Source organism: Trypanosoma theileri (assembly GCF_002087225.1).
Source record: "Trypanosoma theileri isolate Edinburgh chromosome Unknown TM35_Tth_36_V1, whole genome shotgun sequence".
In the NCBI taxonomy this organism is placed as follows: Eukaryota; Euglenozoa; class Kinetoplastea; order Trypanosomatida; family Trypanosomatidae; genus Trypanosoma; species Trypanosoma theileri.
In genome coordinates, this window is record NW_021639878.1 from 1 (window position 1) to 22,202 (window position 22,202).

General features: G+C 42.9%; 9 protein-coding genes across 9 annotated transcripts; all 9 read right to left on the reverse strand.

Annotated features, from left to right (window-relative positions):
- TM35_000361000 (uncharacterized protein) lies at nucleotides 1-1,179 on the reverse strand (the record flags this gene model as incomplete). Its single annotated transcript, XM_029029285.1, has 1 exon — nucleotides 1-1,179. One exon carries the CDS (start codon nucleotides 1,177-1,179, stop codon nucleotides 1-3), a length of 1,179 nt encoding a protein of 392 aa, XP_028879421.1.
- A 506-nt stretch (nucleotides 1,180-1,685) lies between these two features.
- On the reverse strand, nucleotides 1,686-3,989 carry TM35_000361010 (uncharacterized protein; the record flags this gene model as incomplete). Its single annotated transcript, XM_029029286.1, has 1 exon — nucleotides 1,686-3,989. The coding sequence occupies one exon, from the start codon at nucleotides 3,987-3,989 to the stop codon at nucleotides 1,686-1,688; it is 2,304 nt and encodes a 767-aa protein (XP_028879307.1).
- A 364-nt stretch (nucleotides 3,990-4,353) lies between these two features.
- On the reverse strand, nucleotides 4,354-7,809 carry TM35_000361020 (uncharacterized protein; the record flags this gene model as incomplete). Its single annotated transcript, XM_029029287.1, has 1 exon — nucleotides 4,354-7,809. The coding sequence occupies one exon, from the start codon at nucleotides 7,807-7,809 to the stop codon at nucleotides 4,354-4,356; it is 3,456 nt and encodes a 1,151-aa protein (XP_028879308.1).
- A 1,237-nt stretch (nucleotides 7,810-9,046) lies between these two features.
- TM35_000361030 (uncharacterized protein) lies at nucleotides 9,047-10,402 on the reverse strand (the record flags this gene model as incomplete). The annotated part of the gene is made up of 1 exon (XM_029029288.1): nucleotides 9,047-10,402. The coding sequence occupies one exon, from the start codon at nucleotides 10,400-10,402 to the stop codon at nucleotides 9,047-9,049; it is 1,356 nt and encodes a 451-aa protein (XP_028879309.1).
- A 675-nt stretch (nucleotides 10,403-11,077) lies between these two features.
- On the reverse strand, nucleotides 11,078-11,437 carry TM35_000361040 (uncharacterized protein; the record flags this gene model as incomplete). Its single annotated transcript, XM_029029289.1, has 1 exon — nucleotides 11,078-11,437. The coding sequence occupies one exon, from the start codon at nucleotides 11,435-11,437 to the stop codon at nucleotides 11,078-11,080; it is 360 nt and encodes a 119-aa protein (XP_028879310.1).
- Nucleotides 11,438-12,263: 826 nt separating this feature from the next.
- TM35_000361050 (uncharacterized protein) lies at nucleotides 12,264-13,301 on the reverse strand (the record flags this gene model as incomplete). Its single annotated transcript, XM_029029290.1, has 1 exon — nucleotides 12,264-13,301. The coding sequence occupies one exon, from the start codon at nucleotides 13,299-13,301 to the stop codon at nucleotides 12,264-12,266; it is 1,038 nt and encodes a 345-aa protein (XP_028879311.1).
- A 1,446-nt stretch (nucleotides 13,302-14,747) lies between these two features.
- Nucleotides 14,748-17,486, reverse strand: TM35_000361060 (oligopeptidase B-like protein; the record flags this gene model as incomplete). The annotated part of the gene is made up of 1 exon (XM_029029291.1): nucleotides 14,748-17,486. The coding sequence occupies one exon, from the start codon at nucleotides 17,484-17,486 to the stop codon at nucleotides 14,748-14,750; it is 2,739 nt and encodes a 912-aa protein (XP_028879312.1).
- Nucleotides 17,487-18,961: 1,475 nt separating this feature from the next.
- Nucleotides 18,962-20,182, reverse strand: TM35_000361070 (NAD(P)-dependent steroid dehydrogenase protein; the record flags this gene model as incomplete). Its single annotated transcript, XM_029029292.1, has 1 exon — nucleotides 18,962-20,182. One exon carries the CDS (start codon nucleotides 20,180-20,182, stop codon nucleotides 18,962-18,964), a length of 1,221 nt encoding a protein of 406 aa, XP_028879313.1.
- Nucleotides 20,183-20,568: 386 nt separating this feature from the next.
- Nucleotides 20,569-21,954, reverse strand: TM35_000361080 (3-methylcrotonyl-CoA carboxylase; the record flags this gene model as incomplete). Its single annotated transcript, XM_029029293.1, has 1 exon — nucleotides 20,569-21,954. The coding sequence occupies one exon, from the start codon at nucleotides 21,952-21,954 to the stop codon at nucleotides 20,569-20,571; it is 1,386 nt and encodes a 461-aa protein (XP_028879314.1).
- Nucleotides 21,955-22,202: the final 248 nt, after the last annotated feature.

Here is a 22,202-nt window from a genome sequence, read left to right on the forward strand (position 1 = left end):
CTAATAAGATACGGTAGGGTGTAATTCCCCGCGAATCTTCGCAAGCAAATCCATGACTGTTGCTAAAGTCACACGTCCCTGCGGTACTTTTGCGGCTGCCGTCTCCCACAGTGCCCCCTCACGAGCAGAGAGTTGTTCTTCCCACACCCGCAGTTCCTTTGCACGTTTATCCACAGACTCCGCAGCAGCCGTAATCCGTTTCATCTTCTCTCCGTACTTTTCTTGTTCACGGCGTAGGGTGCGTTCCCAGTTGATCAGAGACTCACGTTGTAGTCGTAATTCCGCCTCCCGTTGTTTACACGCCTCTTCTCGCTGTGCCACTGTCAACTCCTTCGCTTGTACCGCACGGGCACTTTGTTGAATTCGCTCCACACGTTCCCGTGTATCTTGCAAGAAGAGTTCCTGCTGTTCATCTATTTCTTTTTCACGGGCCTCAATGTTGGCAGTCCGTGTGGTGAGAGATGCCCGTTCCTGCTGCAGCAACTCATCACGCTCCGCCAACTCCCGCTCACGTGCATCTAACGCACACTTCACCTCTTGCAATTGCTGTCTATATGTGTCGGTTACTATCTTTGGAGCCAATCGCTCCTCCTCTTGTTGGAGTTTTTCCTCCCGCAGTGTGAGTCGCTCCTCACGTGCGGCGGCCTCTCTCTCACGGCGGAGCACAGCCTCCTCTCGCAGCTGCAAATCCATCTGTCGCTTGCGTATCGCTCCAGATGATGACATCTGTTGTTTGGAAGGAGATGAGAGAGACGAGACCGGGTGTGTAGAGTCCTGTAATTGTTGTAATTGTAATTGTTGTTGTGGTAGTTGCAGGTGAGCAGAGGGAGAAGTAAAGGGAAGAGGCGTATAGATAGGAGTTACATCATGCCAATCGTAACTGGTCTTGAAAAGTCGCTCCTGCCGCCTATCAGGAGGACATGGACTCCCTTGTTGTGATTTCTTTCCACTCTCTAGTGTAGTTGAAGAACCCCCAACATGTAAGTGTTGCGGGGTATTAATGTTGTTACTGTTATTGGTATTGCTGTTGTTTTGTGCAGCGAAGAGCTCAGCTGCAACTCGCCAAGCAGATGATGAAATGGGAGAAGAAGAAGAAGAATAAACAGTTGTACCGTCATATTTGTTATTATTATTATCATTGTTGTTGTTGTTGTTTCCTTGTGGTGATAGAGGAAACATAATCTGTGCAATAAACAATTTTCCCACCTTCTCTCTCCCTCTCCTCTACTATTGTTTTCTTCTGCCTTGTGTCGCTTGCACCAACGACTGCAGCAATAACAAACAACAGTAGGTGCAACAGAAATCAATAAGAGCAATAACAAGAGAGGAGAGGGCACTAATGCAAAAGAGTGCAAGATATTATGATGAGTTATACACAGAAATAAAAGCAAAAAAAAGCAAAACCTATAGTTTATACCCTCATAGCTTCGTTTTTTTTTTTCTTTTTTTTTTACCTTCAACTCTTAGCTGAATAAATATATGTATATATATTCATTTTTTTTATGTATTTATTCCTTCTTAACTCTCCTCGCTCTCTTAGTTTCTTACTCATCCCCCGTTCTCCACACTCAAAGAAGAGAAATAAGAAGAAATGAAAAGAGAAAAAAAAAAAAAAAAAAAAAAAAAAAAAAACGAAAAAAAAAAAAAAAATACTCTTTGTGAGAGTATCTACTTACCATCATACACTAATTCTGTTCTCCCAGCTGCATAATCCCTGCCACAAAATCGCCATAGGGTATCTTGTTAACATCATTACCTTCGTCGCCTCCATTATTAGTAATATTAGTATTACTATTATTATTAGTACTACTACTACCACTACTAATACTACCATTGTTGCTCGTGGAAGCGATGATGTAACGGCAGAGATTTTCTGTTGCTCGCACACTACGAATACCTTCACTCTCCAAAATAGAATTAACAGCTTCAGCGCATGCATCCGCATAAACAAACGCACCACCATCACTCTCACGCAGAAGAAGAAGCAATAGTCGTTGTGCGAAGGGACGCACGGCGTGACACAACTCCACAGCCAAAGATATTTGCAATGAATGCGATTCACTCCTTCTTTCACGATGTGGAGACTTAACTCTACCTTTGGTTCCTCCTTCTGTAGTTAATGCTGTTCTCATTCTTCCTCTGAGTAGTGAAGAAGGTTTTAGCATTGCCACTGGGGGACATCCATTAGCACTATCATTATCATGATTATGATCAGTACCACTACCAGCACTGCTTCTTCTACTAGCACTACTACTACTACTACTTATTCTTCTATTAGTACCATTAGTAGTGGGTACAGTAGTATCCGCATTAGCAGTAGAAGCAACCACATCCAGTAGCTGACGCATACCACTTGGAGGTCTAAGAGGCAAACTATCTGCATCATCATTATTCCCACTTTCACCGCCTTCTACAGAGGTTTCACACACCGATTCAACAGAAGGAGGCCACGAGAGTGTACTCTGCTGCGCCGTTGACATCTGCAACTGCTGCGGGTTATTGTGATGATGGTTGTCGTTTGGAGCTAGAGAGCCATCAACACTACGGGGTGTGCCACACCATGCCTTCTTCTTTGAGAGTTTACGTTCACCATTTCGTGGTGGTGGTAGTATTCTACCTTCGTCCTGGTCCTGACCATTTACATCATCTTCTTCTTCTTCATCATCATCTTCAATGTCTACGTTCACATCGAGAACAATGGACTCTTCCACAACAGCACGCCAGTCAACCAAAACCGGTACACTTGTGTTGGGAGAAACTACACATCCTGTTTTTCCTGCAGTAGTGCCTTGAGGGCTTAAGCGCAACGCAGAGCTGTTGGTATCAACTCCCGCCAATCCCCGTTGTTCCGGTTCCGGTTCCTGATATGATTGCGCTCCTGTAAAACCACACACTCCCCGTGGTGGAGTACACCGCTCACCAGATCTTGCGAAAGATAAATTGCCTCCGCATGGTACAACCTCAGAATGGTGTATGGCATTTCTATTGTAGTCATCATGAACATCCCTAATATCATATTCTGGGCATAGAATAGTAGTGGTGTCCTGTTCTTGTTGTCGTTTCTCTTTTGATGGGCTTATACTTGCAGAAACCAAATGTGGGGAGGCCAAACAGCTATTAAATCCTTCTGAGGGTGGAGTCTTCATAGCATTCATTCTGCCAGACGTGTATACTATCTGTGTCCTTCCTTCTTTACATGGTAAAGGTGTGGGAATGCTCAGGCTGCGTGTCGCACCATTCTTTTGCTGCTGCTGCTGCTGCTGTTGTTGTTGTCGTTGCTGTTGTTGCTGTTTCTGAATGTCCATCACGGAGTTGAGAGTGTCTGTATCATTATCAGGCAAAGGTGAAGTAAGTCGTTGTCTTCGAGGGTGTTCCTGCTGCCGAGCATGCAAAGTAACCTGGGGTGACTCAGCAGCGTCGCTCAAATCGCGTAGTAGTGCATGTGGTGTATTGAGCATCTCATTCTCTATGACAGGCCGTTGATCAGATGAGGGGGATGGAAGAGAAAAACAATAATTGGTTATGGGCATCCCACATCCTACCCGTTCTCCTTCGTTATTCTCTTCATTTTCTATTCTTCTTCGACATGTCGCTCTCTTAAGTCGCTCAGTGGCGCCTATGGTGTTTACTGGGGTTCCTTTAAGGCCAACATTACGTCCACTACCCCCTTCGCCATCAGACATCAGTGTCGTTGCAGCGCAGACTATAGGATGTGCTTCAAGGCAAGTGGAGAGATCCGCATTCTCTGTATTCATGGCATCGATGTGTACAACACCAGTATGAGTGGTATTCTCACTGTCAACAAAGTTGTTGTGGCTACAAACAAAACCTCCACTGCATGCACCACTGAGGCGAGCACGTGGTGCAGGAGTAGGAATACTTAGCTCACTCTGTGGACTGTCTGCGATTTGCTGGTTTTGGTGTATTGGTTGTTGTAGTAGTTGTTGTCTACTCAACTGCGCAGGTGTTAGATGACTAGGGTCACCCATCTCTAGCGAATATGAAGAATAGTGTAGGCCAACAAAAAAAAAGAAAAAAACTTTACCAAGTCCAAACACACACACACATACATTTCTAATGTAATACAATGTACATATATACATGGTTGTTCGTGTCCATACATCTGCATAGATACGAATGATTAAAAAAAAAAATAAAAAAATAAGACCTTCCTCCTCCTCCTAAAGGAAAAACAAAAACTGAACAATAAATAAATAAACAAATAAAGATATCAATTGGTAAAGCGATACAGCTACAAAGAGATGCGCCCAGGCACAGACACACTCACCCACTCACTCACACAGAGAGAGAGAGAGAGAGAGCGATACATGTACACATTTGCATATACACGTATCAACTAGAGTTCAACGAGACTCGCAGTTGCTGTGCCCGCCGACCAGCAGCAACGTCACCTAGTGCATGTGCTCGTTCGAAAAGCAACAGAGCCTCCTGTCGCCGTCCGAGCAACGCCTCTAACAACACAGCATAGTTGTACATCGTCATTGCATCGTGTGGGTCACGTTGCAGCGACACTGTGTACCAGGATGCCGCAGCTTCGTAGTCACGATCCACTGCCTCTGCAATGTATGCCCGTGCCCGTGCGCCCACGGCGTCGTCCATATGCCGTTCATACACAGCGGTCCACACCCGTCGTGCTCCCTCAATATCGCCCTGACGATATAAATGCCATCCATACGTGACATCTTCCTTGGCGAGACGAGTCTTTTCCCCAGGCATTACACTCGTCATGCGACTGCTACCATCACTGATATCACCACCTTTCTTTGGATAACTCTTATTACTTCCATTGTTGTTGTTGCTGATGATGCTGATGTTATTACCGTATTCATTAGTACTGTAATGGTTGCTATTTTTTCGTACGTCTTCAGGTCTGGAAGTATATTGTTGTTGTTCTTGTTTTTGTTCATCCTGCTCTTGTTTTGTACCAGACACTGCTGCGAGGTATTTCGCGTACAGACTGTTTGAGGTGTGATTGGTTGGTGTTGTCTGCACCTCTGTAAGGCGACTAGGAAGACGAATACTGCTGTTCTGATGACTGTGGCCACGATTCAAAGGAGTTTTCACTTGTGCCCCACCGTCATCATTACCATTACTTCTACTGCCTTCATATTGTGTCCCTGCAATTCCCCCACTAGACGGGTATCCTTCCTCACCCAACTCCTCCCTTAACTGCTGCAGTGCCTTCTCTGTCCGCAGTTGCTGCAGTGCGGTGAGAACGTGCAGTGGATTACTCTGTTGCATTTTTGCCGCAATATTCCCTGCGAGTGCTGCGGCCGCTGCGGCCACTCGTGCTGCGTGTCTTTGTGCCTCCGCGTGTTGTTCCGCCTGTTGTTGGGCGGCGGCGGCGAGTTGGCGGGCGTCGTGTTGGCCGGCGGCGAGGGCGGCGCGGGCGGCGGGGGCGACGGCGGCGAGTGGCACCACCGGCCGGCCACGATAAGGGCCCAACACCACACAATCCCCGCAGACAAGAACACCACCACCCACCATTCCCATTCCACCTTCATTCTCATGATTCTCATAATAATGATGATGCGGAGGAAGGGGAGGAGGACCTTCATTCTCACCAGGGATGTAGTACTCGAGCGGGCGAGTAGGATGAGTAGGGCAGGGGGCGATGCTCATGTCTACACGACATCGCAATAAATACCGCGGCAGCAACTGCGCGGAATCATACACCGCCACCGCAGGACCCGCCACACCATCTGTGAAGACACAACAATCCCACTCACGACGGAATGCCGCCGTGGCAGTTCGCGCCGTTTTCATAGACGCTGGACAGACAAATGGTTTGCCAACCACAACATCGCAAATAAGAATACAGGTGGTGTGCTTGCCGTCCCAATTCTGAAACGGTCGACGGTGGAACACCATACAGGGGTTTCCACCACTATTACCATCACCATCAACATTTCTCGGACTACTTCCAGTATTGTCAGCAGCAGCAGCAGCAACAACAACACCATCAGTATTATCACCACCACTCGCAGCGGCTACATGAGTAGTGTCAACGCCGTAGCTAACGATGTTGTGTAGACGCTGGTAGTCACCAACAATAGCAAGACGTTCTGTCGCACGCTGATGTGCTGCAAGAAGACGGGAGTTAAAACAACTTGCATGCACTTTATTCATTACAGATACCATATCCATTACCTCCAAGTTCAGCTGTGGTAAACCAACCACGTCCAGTACCTCCTTCACGACGGTATCGTAGTAAGCATCGCCAGGGGAAAGGACATCCTCACGTACAGAAGCACGCAAACGCTTCTGCCACTGATACACTAACGCGTCACGATCAGACTTGTTATATCCAATTTCATCCACTATATTATAGAAAGTTCTCTCATTCATGTAATATAGATCAGATATTTGACGTCCATTGTGTACAAATGACTCACAGAACGCATCCCATAATGGATCCTTTCCCTCGATATTGCTATTATTATGATTATAACTATTACTGTTACTATTGTTGATGTCATTGTAGCCACGGTAGAGTTTCGATTTGTTGACAGTACTGTCAATCGTCGCCCCTGCTTTGCCATCACGGGACATCGATAAAATAGTGGAAGCTTGTTGAATATGTGATTCTTGTGACGATGATGATAATAACTTCTTATTTTCATTCCCCCTTTCCCCTTCTTTCTCATTTTGTTGAATCTGGTGTGTATCATTGGCCCATACATCGTTGTGTGGTAGCCACTTAAACGGAGAAGCAGAGGATGACACAGCCAATGCGGAGCCATGACTATACCCTGTATCTTCCTTTATTCTTCTTTCTTCCTCAAACCTCTTCTTTTCTCTATCCCCTTGTTGTTGCTGCTGTTGCTGCTCTCCCCACTTCTGATAGTGTGTGGGTGGAAACAAGTAGCTGCGCGGGTCAGGTTCCACACCGTAAATCTCTGTTAATGTCAGAAAGAGTTCACGTGGTTTACCTCGAAACTCTCGCATAGCATGTGCCACCTCTGGTGTGGCAGACGTCACGTTGTGTGCCTTCAGAAATGCCTCAAGACGTAGAGCAGTGTTGAGATTGTGTGGTTCTGGGCCATTGTCTAACACGAGATTGTGCATCAGTTCTTCTTCATGGTTCTCCCACTCACGCAGCAGCGTAGGGACCCGATTTGCATGCTCCCGCCCATACAAACGAAAGAAGTCCATTATCCGTTGCTCGTAATCCACAATATGGTACTTGCGGTATAACTTCGTGAAGGTATCAATCTCCGCAATACTACAAACAACACTCTCTACAAAACGCAGACCACCCGGGTTGTGTTCTGACAAGAACTCTACAAGACGTTGCTGATAACCAGCAACATCAGATGGGGCCACAGCAAGTGAGAGACCAATTTGCCCCATTTCTGTTCCCAACACGTGTGTGACAAGTTTTTGTTTCTGAACAATATCATCCACATTCACGAGAAGGTTTTCAGGGCATGTACCAACTACACGTACACCGGATGGGTGTTGTTCCTTTACGATAAGCAGCAACTCCAGTGTGGAAGTGTTCACCGTCCACTCAGCAGATGCAGCAGCGCCACGCTGTTCGCCCCGAACGTCGAGTTTCACTTCAAGAAAATCATCCGTAGCGGAGCGCACAATGTCGCGTACTGTAAACTCACCGCGCACCTCGGCACAATTCGCGATAAGTGTCCCATCCCTCGCAACTGCACGTAAAATGACAGAAAACACACGTGGGTCGTTGTTACTCTCAGACGCAGTGTTGACGCCGATGTCGCGGGGAATATTCACTAAATTGTGAAGACGTACGAGAACCTTCAATTCTTTACTCATATTAGAATCTCGCTTCTGCTAATAAACCAAATAAGAAAAAAAAAAACATATAACCAGACGGTTTTTTTTTTTTTTTTTTTTGTGTGTGCGTGTAAAACAAGAAGTAGAACAAAAAAAAGAAAATGTTACAATCAGCAGTAAAAGAAATAAAATAGGGTTAACAAAAGCAATACTGGAAGCTTTAAAGATAAGAATAATCTTTGCCTTACTTCTACAATAAACAAGAAACAGAAGAACAAAAGAAACCCTGTATTTGACCTCCACGAATTGGAACCACGTGATGAATAAAAAAATAAATCGTATTTTCTCAGACAGTTCTCCATTAAAAACATCCCAAGAACTTACAAAATGGAAGTGCTGAAAAGCCCCTTTTAACCCGCTTCCCGCTCGGGGCGGAGAGGGTTGGATTGGTTTGGGCTTTTCACAGACTTACAAATTGACAGACTGTGAAAGATTGGAAAGAAAACTCATTTACCCAAATGTTCATACCCCCAGTACAGGATTTATTACTTAAAAACCATAAGACACGATCATTCTTTTAGCAAGATGTCAAAATAAAAGAGAACCCACACTAGAAAATATATATATATATCCCTCAAGGGGAAGAAGAAAGAAACAACGTTGTGGGTTTACGATGCGTGGACTCTGCACCTTGGCCATCCATCATCCTTTCCTTTTTGCTTGCCCTGCACATACAGTCTTATGCATCACACAAACTCCATCTAGAAAGCATAAAATAATGGTGGAAATAAAAGCCAAGCACAACGCTGACCTTAACACAAACAAACAAACAAACCGTAGCGTACTTAACATCCAGTAACATTCCCCACACAAGGTTATTGTAGGTAATCAGAGAATGACTCCTCTAACCCATTCCAAGTAAGTGTGAGAGAGCAAGAGAGAAATGCAGGTAAAGAAGAAAATAGAAAATCCACCCCAAAAGAAGAAGTCTCAGTAATCAAAGAAAATATTGTTAGTCACATACAAAAATACTCCCCAAACCACTCCACCGCCACAAAGGAGTCTTCTCGGTTGCATTGCACATGGAAATAGACACCGCATCCAAGAACGCTCGAGTTCTCATCACAGTACGTATGCACACAAACATATAAATAAAAACATATATAGGTGTATATATACGTACATACAGAGAGAGAAGTTGATCTCCCATGTAAAGAATGCAATAACACGGTATATATATATATGAGGAAAATATTAAAACTAGAATGTTGCCAACTCAGAATTCCATTGTTTCAACATCCTGTTCTTGCGAACACTGTATGACACTTCCACCGCGACGTAGCTTGGTCACTTCTTGAAGGGCAGCATCATCACCACCTTCCTCAATCTCCTGCCCCTTAGGGACCTCAACTTCCGAGAAGACATTCGATGATGTACGACCACGTTGTCTTTGACGTTTCGACGGCTTACGCATCAGTGACGTTTCCACATTACTTTCTGCACGTGATTGGTATCCGGTATCAAAAGGTTGTTCCACAGGCATCTCATACATAGGCATAGTTTGATAAGTAGACTGAGGCTGTTGCATGGTTTCGACAGTGTCTTCATAGTAGTCAAAGTTGTATGCAGAAGAATTATTGTTTCCTCGATACATATCACCATAACACTCTCGAATAATCATAGTAGTAATGAAATAAGAATCATCATTGTTCGCCCAGCAACAGTAATTTCTAGTCCAGCAACAACAAAGAAGAATAAGTAACAAAAATGCAAGAAAAGCCAGTGCAGAGACAGCAGGAACGACATACGAATTCTTATTGACCGACGATGACGGCGGTTCTGTTGGTGCGTCTGTAGTAGTAGTTGTTGTTGTTGGTGGCCGAGTAGTAGTAGGAATAGTAGTAGCAGTGGGAACAAGAGTAGAACCAGCAATTGAATCTTGAACTTCACATACCACAAAGCCGTAAACACCTAGTACGGGATCTCCAAATGGATTAACCTTGGTATCATACCATGTAGCTTGTGTCCCTTCTGTAAACATGAACTGAGAGACCAAATAAGGATTACCACGTGCAGGGTAGTTGGCCTGACAGAACGGTGTGTATCCATTCATTGGCCCTGCACCAGGAAGAGAATAAAGCGACCCACGGTAAAATGGAACACCTTTATGACTAAATGATGGTCCGGTTGCAAAGCGATCGATGTTCCAATGGTATACACAATTAAGTGAAGCACCTTGAACGCCTGCTGTGCACTGTGGGCTTGGACCATATTGAGTACTGTAGATTGCATTCCCACCCATGTAAGTGAGTGAAATAGGGTAGCCCATGTTTTGCGTACTCCTCGGAAGGGCTGCAATAGCATTTTGTGCAGCAGTTGACTGACCACTCACGAGAGAACCACCAGATGCAAGACAGGCATCTACGGAACTACCGTAATTGACATTGTTATTCAATTGGAACACACTGTGGGGATATGAGAAATACCTCACAATGTTATCTTGAACACTTCCCTCCGCTTCTGCCGTAAACTGCGGGTGGTGGCCCAGGTGCTGCAGAAGCATACAGAGCGACACCCACAGCACCGCGGTGCGGACAGCAGCAGCTGTTTTGACGTGAACACCACCAGTCATTGCTTGAGTCTTAATATCGGGAACTTATCACTAACACAGAGAGAAGGGGAAATGAGAAATATATATTACGACGTTGTGTAAATATTGAACACCACCACCACGACAAGCACCACCAACAACAAGAGACTTCTGTCCAGAGAGACGAAAATACTTTCCAAATAGAGAAACCAAAACAATCATCATTACAGTTTTCCACCCCTCACCCCCTTTGGTTAAATAGACTCTTTGAGGGGGTTGATGTACACATGAAAAAACTAAAACACATTCACAGAGATAATACTATCCACTGCTGTTATTTGAAAGGTATGAGACAACAAAAACAAAAATAAAAACAATGGCACCACTCCAGATGATGCTGAGCAGTTACCAAAGAGTGTTCCCCTCATTATTTATTTTGTTCTTCTTACGCCCTCCCTCACAGTAATGTGGTGAGGAACAATAAGTAGAAAATATGAGCCGACTACTAAGGAGCGAGTCGGAATTAGCAAACATGCAGAAAGTAGCAAAATACAAAACAAACATGCAGATAGAAAGAAATAGTATAATTTTAGCCTTATCTCTGTTATAAAACAGAAAAATAGAAAAAAAAAAAAAGCAAAACACTGAATTGTAGAGCCCATCGTGTACAAAAAATAAATAGTATTTTCGCAGACCGTTAGTACTATTAAAAACATCCTAAGAACTGACAAAATTGAAGTGCTGAAAAGCCCCTTTTAGCCCGCTTCCCGTTCTCCCTATCGCGAGTTGTACCCCCTTCGCTAAGACTATTGGGTTGACTTTTTTATCTTTATATTTGCCGTCCGCAGGATTTTTTGCTGAGGCGACGTAGCTCCACTTTGCTCGTATTCCGTGTGAGCGAAGAACTCTATCTATGGCGTTGACCTTCTTCACTAATAACTGTGAATGCGTGTTTTCTTTTTGCATAATGTTGATTATCGTTGTATTGTCGATGCGAATATCCACGGGGCCATGTAAATGTGTTTTAAACCCGCGTAAAGCAAGCTGAACGGCACGTGCCTCAACTTGGGATATCATGTGAGCGGCGAATGCTCCAATGCCCCACCTGCAGTCAACACTTCTCCTGAATCCTTGAATAACAACGCTCCCCATTCGTACATGGATGCATCTGTTACCAGCGTTGCCGTGGAGAGCAACTGCTGCGGTGATTGAACCGGCCCATTTGTTAATAATATGTTAAGCCTATCTTGGCCGATCTCCCTCGCATGTGATGATAAATTTGCAGGCTCTTGTGGCCGTGATAAACCTCGATTTAAGCGTAACAAACGTCGATGTACAATTGTCAAGAAGAAATAATAAGGGAATAGGGATTCACCCCTTACTCCTACGGCATACATCATACGCGAAACTGTACTCTCCAATTCTTCGACTGTCGTCTCATCCAGGGATGGTGCCAGGCGCAACTTCTTTATGGTTTTCTCACTTAAAGAAACCGTGTTGTTTTTGTGATTGAAATGTACTCCCATGAAATCATATTCTTTTGCGTTGAGCTGCTGTTCTCCGATGGTAGCACCGCAGTGTTGCATGTTACGTATGATTTGTTGTCCCCAAGTTTCCACCTTTTCGTGTAGGCCACTGATTCTTATGTTATCAATCCAAACATGTATGTGTAACTCTTGTGGTGCTGCATATTGTGGCAATACCAATTCCGGATCTCCAGCCAGGACTCTTGCAAGGGTATTTAAAATCTCGGGGCCGCATTTATAACCCATGGGAAGGCGAGTGAACTCAACGAGTTCCCCTGATTCCGTTCGGCAACGAAAGCTTGCGCGTATGTTCTCTGGCAGAGCCACCTGGAAAAATGATGCCTTTAAATCAAATAAAGTTGCAGTTTCGTCGCAAACTACACCCAGGTATCGGGAAATGCGTCCAAGAGGAACATCGGCAGCATAATCACATCCTTGTCATTCTTTCCTCTTGGCCACGCAATGAATCGCCTTCTCTGCCCGGAGGGTTTTTTCTCCACTACCGTAAACGGTACTACCCACCCTGCGGTTGTGTGGGATGAAGCTGTACAAATAATTCCTGCTTCCTTCATCCGCTGCGCATCAGCGTTGTTAATTCGTAAATTGGATTCACGCCGTCTGGCGTGCAACTCGGGTTTCTGCATAATATTCCACACCTCGTCCCAACGCCTCCTGGCACTATTATTCGGGCGTTCTCTAATCCATTTGGTGGACAGTGTTCCTACGCCTATTTGTTGTAACGGTAATCGGGCTTCGTCATCTTTCGTTGCCACCCTGGTGTGGTGTGATCGTTGAAGAATGTTCTGCCCTTTGAAGGGGGCGCAGAAATGTTGCCTTGTACATTCTGGTAATTCCCATTTACCCGCTGCCCATTTTTCCAATTCTCTTACATCAATGATGTGAGGTGTGCTAACTTGTTTATTGTTGCGGCTCAATGGCCTAGATATCACACCGTGCTTCGTGGGAGTTCCATTGGATCTGCATGTTTCCCTAACTGCGTTAATAACCGTGGGTCGAGATCGTGTTCTACCACTGCTGCCGCGGCGTGGGCCAAAACTCCTCTCTTTATCGAGTGGGCTGTCATCCTGTACGGTCCAAGTATATTCTCTATATCTTTTGTGGTTATTGTCGTTAGCTTTTCGTCGCTCGTCAATCCTTTTATGTTGAATCTGACGCGCTGTGCATCTACTCCTTGAATTACCACGTGTCTGGCCGCTGTGTTTGGATCGCTCTTGAAGGTTTTTGGCAGTGCTCCCCAATCCACTATTTGTATTCACGCGGCACGTCGTGCTGTAGTGCCCGATGCGACCACATCTGAAACAGCGTCTCTTACTGGGTGGTGGAGCGGAATGTTTCCGTTTCAACTTAGCAGCGGCCTGCAAGAATGAATCTTCTTTTGGTTGTGGCTCTTCCATAGCTTCCCTTAGTTCGGTCACCTTCACTCCTGGGTTATCTTTTGCCGTTTGAATTACCCTGAGTTGTGTGTATATCTGCCGTCACATTTGGATCAGCTGTGCTGATATCCCCTCGGTGCGAATGGTGTGCAGCCATTTTACAAAATTTCTCCATCCATCGTTATAAAATAAACCGAGGTTAACTAGTCTGGGAAAAAGTTACTGAAAAACATCCACCACTTGGCTGGGTGATGTCTCCCCCAGATATTCCATCATTCCTTCAAATGTACAGATCTTTTCCACGGGTCTATTGCATTCGGTCCACGTTTGTTGTTTTAGTTCCTGTATTCCCCGAAAACCCAACTTCGGGCCTTCCTCAGTAGTCAGTAAAGCCGGTTCCGACTTCCATGCCCAGCTTGATAATTTTCTTCCTTTTTGTGGGGGATCCTTTTGTTCGGTTGTGTGAAATGCATCCGGTGCACTCTGTTGTTCCCTGTCATTTAATTTGTCGAGTACCGCCGCCAGTTGCGACTGCGTGGCTGCATGCTGATTTTGCGTCTGTCGTAATTCCTCCAGCGTTTGGTTGCATTGTACGCGGGATGCTGTCAATTGTATCTGTGTGTTTGCGAGTTGCGCCTGCGTTTCTTCCAATTGCTTCCGCGTCTGTGTCTGTTGCTTTTTGCGAGAGAGGCCTCTTGATAAATCTGGGCCAGTTGGTTCTGTAAATCCTGGAGTTGCATATTTGCGTTTTGTTGTACCCTAAAGTCTTCGTGTTCTAACTGTGCTTGTGCGCATTCATACTCATAATGTAACTTTGAAGCTTCTTCTCCCAGTGCTGCCCATTCTGCACTGAATAAATTGTATGACGTCTCGAAAACTTGTAGAAAAGTTTGGATTCCTCGGCATTATAAAGTGAGTAATGGGGGGACACACGGCCACTCAGTCCATATAGTCTCCTTGTCCCACGTTTACTTTCAATGTGTCGCCTTTTAAAATTAGAAGGCCATCTACGTGAAAACTGTATTGCGGCTGGTCCACGGGCCTCATATTAAAGGAAAATGATGTTGGGCTATATTGGCGCATAAATTTTTGGAAAGCCTTGGTGCAAATCCGCCACTCCAAAGGTGTAAATATCGGATTGGTTGTAGTCATCATTTTTCCCTGCTTAAAAAACTTACTTCTTATGTTTCAGAAACTTACGATTGACAGAACTGTGAAAGAATGGAAAGAAAACTCATTTACCTAAATGTTCATACCCCCAGTGCAGAAAATGTTAGTTAAAAAGATTAAGACACGATCATTCTTTTCGCAAGCTGAGAGAAAAAAAAAAACAGAAAAATAATAATTAAAAGAATCAACAAAAAAAAAAATAACCGAAAAAAAATAAAAGAATATCAAGGAAATATGGGGAAGTAGAAAGAAAAAAGGTAACAAGATAAATGAATGAGATCAAAACTTCATGCAGCATCACTCTTGTGTTCCCTGTTTTTTCTCCTTCTCCTCCTCCTCCTCCTCCCATTTGTTACTGCCAGAAGGACGTCCTGTACTACCTGTTTTGGCCTCACTTTTTTCTCTTTCACGCGTGTCGCGTTCCCTAGCACGGAACATTTCATCAACTTTACGCTGCTCCAATTCCTGGTCAGTTGGAACCCAGAAAAACGGTTCCTTCTCTGCCTTAAGTTTGCGGAAATTAGGTTCCCAGTTGAAAGCGTGCAATTTTACATGATAATCAATCCGCTCACGTTCCCAGTTATCCCATTTCAGAAATATCTTTTCTTGGTCATCATGATCCATTGCTCCTGTAACGGTAAGGTTATGCATGTGCGTCATTATATCCATGTCGTTTAACACTTTACCAGGTCCCTCAAGATCCAACTGCGAACAGAGAAATGAGAGTTCCTCGCAAATATTTTCTGTATCACCCCAGCAATAGTGACCACCGCTGCTACGTACACGTAAAATAAGCGGACGGGCAACGGGATCTACTCCTTTGCGCCGCCGTTGTTGCCGCAATTTGGCCACGTACTTTAGACTATTCCACGGTGGCACACGATCATCATCAAGACACACAGAAATCATCATTGCCGGGTATGTTACCCGGTCATTGATGTTATGATACGGGTCGTACTGCATAAGACGTTTGAGATCCTCAGCAGAGTGCAGTGGATCCCCCCAGTCATCCCGTTCTGCTAGCGAAAGTGGTAAATCAGGATCTACCATGGTATTTATAACATCTAAAAAGGGTGATCGAAGTAGGGCGTTACCAAAGAGACTACATCCACGCATATTCATCGCTGCAGCAATAGGAACACATCCCGCACTATTACCTGCTGCCACCATAAGTTCTGGTTTAGTATAACCCATCTTAACCATATGTTCACAGCAAGCGATGAAATCATGAACAGCATTAATTTTGTTTTTACCCTTACCTTGTTCCGCCCAATTGGGAAGTTCACCACCACCACGTACATGAGCAAAGGCAACAGTCCATCGACGACGTAATAACCACATATACGGTGCGAGCTGAAAATGCATAGATGGGACTTCCCCATATGATCCATATACGTAAATAAGGCAATGCTTTGGAGTGTTGGGCTGAGCTTCAAAATCTGTCGCCTCTTGTATAAAGGCATCACGCCGTTGACAAATAGTAATAGGAATCTGTGTACCATCTTCTGATACACAAAGGTCACGATAAATACTATAAGGCCACATATAATCCCATGGAGTAAATTGTTCTGACTGACGTTGTGTAAAAAGTGCATCAGGAGCACACATCAAACTCTTTTTTGCCGTCATTTTGCTATCAAAATTAAAGACACAGTCTTTACTTGGTTGACAAATACTGCTATAAACAAAACTCATAGATTGTTGATTGAAATTTTTATTCAATCCAGGAGTAACAGAAGCTAGTGGAGGAAAATGTAACACCAAATCATCATTACGTGCATTTCTGGCAGCTTCATCAAGACCTTTATCACAGTTAATAATTCGTATGTGGTTGATACGTTCAAAAGCAAAGTGAGATTCAAATAACACAATACGGTCTTGAAAAAGATCAATATCTACAATTTGCACATCATCTCGGTATGGTACAAGCTCCTTCCACTCAGTGTTTTTCCCATATTTAAGAACAATCTCTTCTCTAGCGTACACCACACGATTATTCGGCCCGTGATCTGCTACCACCATAATAAAATGACCCTTGTAATATTCTAACCAGCTCCATTTTTCTTTGCTAGCGACTTCCACTGGTCGATTTTTACGAAAAAAATCTCGTAATTCATGTGGAATTTTTGGAAATGAAGCAGGAAGTACAAGTGCATTGCTTTTTAATTTAGAGTCTGATGTAATAATAATATACGCATTATCCTTAGTTTTGTGGATATCAACAAAGAATTGTTCATCATCATCTCGATACAGTTCTACTGGTGGAGGTAGAATTCCTGGGCGTATTTCTTGTAATATCACTGTATATGGTCGATTAAGATCATTTGATTCAGTATAGTAAAACTGGTTATCTGCCCCAAATTCTATACTCACAATATTACGTCCACGTATTACATGAAATAAACTTGCATTATCAATACTACGCACATGACAAATATACCGATCACCCCCTTCTACAGATAGTGTGTATGCCAAATACTTTCCATCCTGGGAAACGCGACAAATCCCCACATGACACTGCTCGTAACCAAAGTGTTGTTGCAATGCGGTGGGATTAATTAATTCTTCCGCTAAGAGATCAACTTCACCAAAACGTTTTCGATAAAATCCAATTGCATTAGGATCGCCTCCTGGTACAACACGTGTAAAGTATACATACTCACCAATACGTTCTTCTCCCTTATCAAATCCACCTTCTCGACTTGTGATGACTACTTTTGCGTCAAGCTCCGCCCAAAGACGAGCTTTAGAATGTTTGAAATCAAATTTAGCATCAATAAGTGCGAAGTGTCGTTGTTCACTCCGTACATAGCTTTGTGTGCGTTTGTCAAATAGATCCTCCATGTATTTAAACGGATCACTTTGCCGACGCTCACCATGTAGTTCGAGAGACTCCGGCACCTCTACTGGAAACGGACCATCAAGAACTGGCAGTGGATATGTGTTACGTGTCTGTGGAGAAAATCGATTTACCGCGCGACGGAAAAGTGTATACGCCGCGTTAGATGATGGGACCCAAGGGTACAACGCAGTCATCACAATCTCCTAATACCAAATTATAAAATGTACAGAGACACAAACAAACTCCACCCCTCTGGACTCAATTTGAACTTCCTTCAAGAAACCCATAAATTACACATAATATGAGATAGAAGAACAAAAAAACAGCAGAGAAAAAAAAAAAACCCTGTGGAGGCGGCGTTAGTGCAGCAGGATAAAAAAAAAAAAAAAAACTGGGGCAGATGAGATACATCAGGTGGAGTAATGCACAAAACCCATCAAACAGTATTGCAATAATAGCGTCAAATGCAAGAAAAGAAAAAAAAAAAAAAATTACATCCCATGGATAAAATTAAAGGGTGGGAAACGCAACACATCCATTGATGCAGTATATATTTATGGCAGGTATGCCAATATTTGTAAAGTATACCCCCCTTTACCGATGAAATACAGGTTAGAAAGCCTACAAGAGAAAGGACCGACAAAATATATATAAAAGAGAACGCATAAAACGATCTACTTGAAAAGGGGATCACAGCAAATCACATACAAACAGAAATCTTCACTTATACTTCATCCATCGTGCGATCTGATTCTTCTGAAATCATCAGTTTCCTTCAAATGCCCAAGCATTTCTACAAAGATTTCTTACTTTGTTTTCATTAAATCCGTCCGGGGTAACTTCAAACAATAGCAGTTTTATAATAATTGAATGAATTAAGCTGTTTTCTTTTTATAATATAAATAAATTTCCCCATGGTTTCAAAAGTATATCATTCTTTTGATGTAGTGACAGTTCTTGTCGTCGTTGTTACGACTCTTTCTATTCAAAAAAGACTTTTGTGTCACATTTTTATTAAATTCTGAACTCGTTAATACTATTAGTCCGCATCCTTGTAGTGTATTTACAAGTTCTCAAGAAGCTGCAAAGGGAAGAGTTATCCACAACTCCCACTGCCTTCCAGATAAACAAGAACACTTACAAGTATTACTTTGTATTGTGGTAACATGGATCTCTCGCACGACAGTTCAGAGAAGTTCTCTAAGCTCACCACCCCATTACACGTCATTTGGAGTTGTCAACGCAGAGAGAACACTGAAAAGCGTGCCCCAACAATGCGATTCGACAACAGCAGTAAAATCCAGCAACACTTGCCCGATAACATATCACTTAAACTAAGACCAAGGTATACGGCACTTCGCACACCGTCATCATTAGTATCATTACTACACTTGCCCCTTTAGTTTACTGGAGTGCTAGAAATATAGAGAGAGCAACACATACAGAGTAAGATGGTATGAGTTTAAAAAAAAAAAAAAGAAAGTGAAAGAAATCGATTTACAGGTAAAAACTGCAGAGATATTGTGCTATTTTATGAAACAAGAGAAAATCAAATTAAGAGGGAGAAAACCAAAAAAAAAAAAAGTAACGACACACATACATATATATATATATATAACCCATAAAATGGAAGGAAGTGAGCAAGCAAAAAAAAAAAAAAAAATGTACCCTAATTGCTTTTCTTTGCTTGAATGTCAATCTTTTGCTGTGAACGCTTTGCCAGTCCAAACCAAGATTTATCCTGTTCCTCAAATGTAGGAAGCCAATTTTGCTTGAACCATATGATAGTGTCCTTCCATCCATCAACAAATGGAATAATTGGTTGATACTTTAGTTCTTGCTCTGCTGCAGTAATCCGGAACCATCGGTGCATTGTTAACACAAAGACGTTAAAGACGTTCAACTTGAAAACACGACCCAGCATCCATCCAAAAAATTCTGCAAAAAGAGCAATTACGTAAAGGAACCAGAAATTATAGTGCATTTTTTCCTGAATAGAAGGAAATCCCATACCCACCACAGCTTTATCCAACTCTTTCCAAAAAATACAGTATGCACCAGGTTCGGGGTGTGTATTCCCGTCTGTCACGATATAGAACTTTCCCAATACAGGTGAACCCTTGAAAAGTTGCCGCTCAGCTATTATAAGGCCATGAGCATAGTTATCAACATGTGTAAAACAAATACGATTGGTTCCTGGGCCAAAAATCCGTAATTTGCCTGTTCCGGCAGCCTCAAGCATGTTTGGTAAAAATAGGTTATCACGAGGCCCATATACTTGATGAGGCGCCACACTAACAACCAAAAGATCATCACTACAGGCAGCTGTTACGGTCATCTCGGCAATTGCTTTTGTTTCAGCATACATTTGCATATATGCATCCAATGGCAACTCTGGCATTTCAGCCTCTGTCAGTCCATCTATACAAGGACGATGAAAGAGATTCCCCTTAAAACGTGTAGAAGGAGAACTACTCATTACAAGTTTATGAACACCCCACGTCTTACACGCCATAATAACATTCTCTGTCCCCACACAATTAACCCTATAGTAGAGTTCACGAGGGTGAAAAGGACCAACAGCAGCTGCCAAATGCCAGACACAATCTGCACCCTTTATAGCTTTTGATACATCCTCGTAGTTTGCAATGTCACCAACCACGTACTCTATAGCAGGATGTTTCCATGCGCCCACAGCCTTTTCCATAGGAACAATGTCAAAGCACACTACTCGCTCGGCACCCCGCTCCACGAGCATCTCAACAAGACGTGTACCAACAAACCCAGTACCACCAGTTACAACACAAACCTTTGGAACTGGAGGGTATTCTCTGGATGCAGCCTTCCGCTGTTCAGGAGAGAGTGCAGGATTGAGTGCTTTAGGGGGCATTTTTTGTTTATTTTATTAGATTGCTTTGTGTTTTCTTTTTTTTTTCTTAATTCTTATTTTCCAGAAAATGTGATGAAGCAGAAGACATATGGTTTTTTTTTTCTTTTTTTTGGTTTGGTGACCACCGACCAAGAATAATATGTTTATACAAATTTGGGAATCAATAACAAGGAGAATTAAAGAAGTAAAACAATGTTTCACAATTTTACTATCTCTCCCTCTCTCTCTCTCTCTCCCTCCCTCACACACACACAAAGAGAGAGAGAGAGGGGGAGAAATAGAAAGACATAGATAATACAAAAAAAAAAAAAAACGTCGCGGTTCAACACATAAATAATTCATACTTAGAGGTCTAAAAATAGACATACAAGTATTGTCCGTGCAGTTTATATGGAGTCAGAGGGGGTGACAATACGCTCCAATGTAGAAAGTGACTTTTTCACTCCTGTGTCTTCAAGCATATCTGACAAACTTGAGACAATAGGTAAAAGGACAGGACCTTCGTAAAAATTATCCTCACGCTTTCTTTTTCGGTCAAATAGTATACGTTTCATAAAAGGAACGGAAAATCCTCTACATTCAGTACCCTTCGGTATTGGTGAAAATATAGCACTTCGACATAGTTGAGTTAGCTTGTCGCAGTCACGACACGAAGCGCTCTCATTCGAAAATGCTATTTCTTGCGGAATCGACTCTTCCAGCGACTCTCGAAGAGTTGAGAGAGTAGTTTGAGTTATAGTAACCCTTCGTCTCGTAAGTCTATCTGGAGAAAATGCCTTTGTCAAATCTTCTTTAGGATTAGATAAACCCTTGTATGTTTTTTCTTGTGGTAATAACACAGATAACAAACGAGGTTGAATTAAAGGGGAATTATCAGAGACATCACTTGCGACAGGTGGCATAAGGGATGCGCAAACCGCCGCTTCATGCACAATTGGAAGCATAATACTTGCATAGGTTACTCCCAAATCACCCTCAAGATCCACATGTTTTTGAGACCATGTAGAAGTTGTCAAAAAGTTACTCAGCGTACTTCGATCATCCGGACTATAAACATAAGAGAGAATCAAATATCTCCAGATGGTTTCCCGTAAAATGGCATATGACTGTATTGGAACAATTGGTTCTCCATTCAATGGTATGACAATTGTGTCATTGCATCCTTCCCCTAGCAAAGCCCCTCCAGTTGCATTTTTTACAAAACGACATCGTGGAAGAACATCTTCAACTAATGTCTTCACTTTTGATTTCAACCCTTTAATAGAGGGGCTACTAAGGATACACTCCTCTGCGGAGACCGTATTTTTCACAAATACCACAACTTCATTATAAACATCAGGTTGTGTATTATTCCCATTGTTTACCCATTTCATAACCTCTGTTGACATTGGAAGACGGGTACTGAGCGGGACACGTGGAAAGCACAAACCACCTACACAACCTGCATGCTGGTATAGACAACGTCTATCCCTCGTTTTTGGATATAGTGCTGTTAAAAGAGTTACAACAAATGCTTTTGCTGAACCACGCAATGGCCCAAATGCACCGCTATAAAAATGTAACATCTCCCAGACAGGAATGCACGATGCAGTCGCAAGAGCAGCACCTTGAGCTTCATTCAAAACAAGATCATGATGAACAGCAGTCATGAAGCGCCAGTAGAGGTCTACAAGTTGAGCAGCCACCTCTGCTGATTCTACACTTTGGGACCATGCAAGTAATAACTTACTTAAATCTTCAATCAAAGAATGAACCCTTGAATTATCCCCCATTCCAAGAGGTTGTTTACAAAAAGAAAAAACACTATCATTACACAACGAAAAAAAAAAGGAATTTCATCAAGTTAGCAAAGAGCAGATATATTTTGAACCTCCCAGCAACCAAGAAAATAATTAATAATAATAATAATAATAATAATAATAATAATAATAATAATAATAATAATAATAATAATAAAAGAAACGAAAGCTGTCTCAGTAAAAATAAAAATATTTTTAAACTTTGTTTTTTTTTTTTTTTT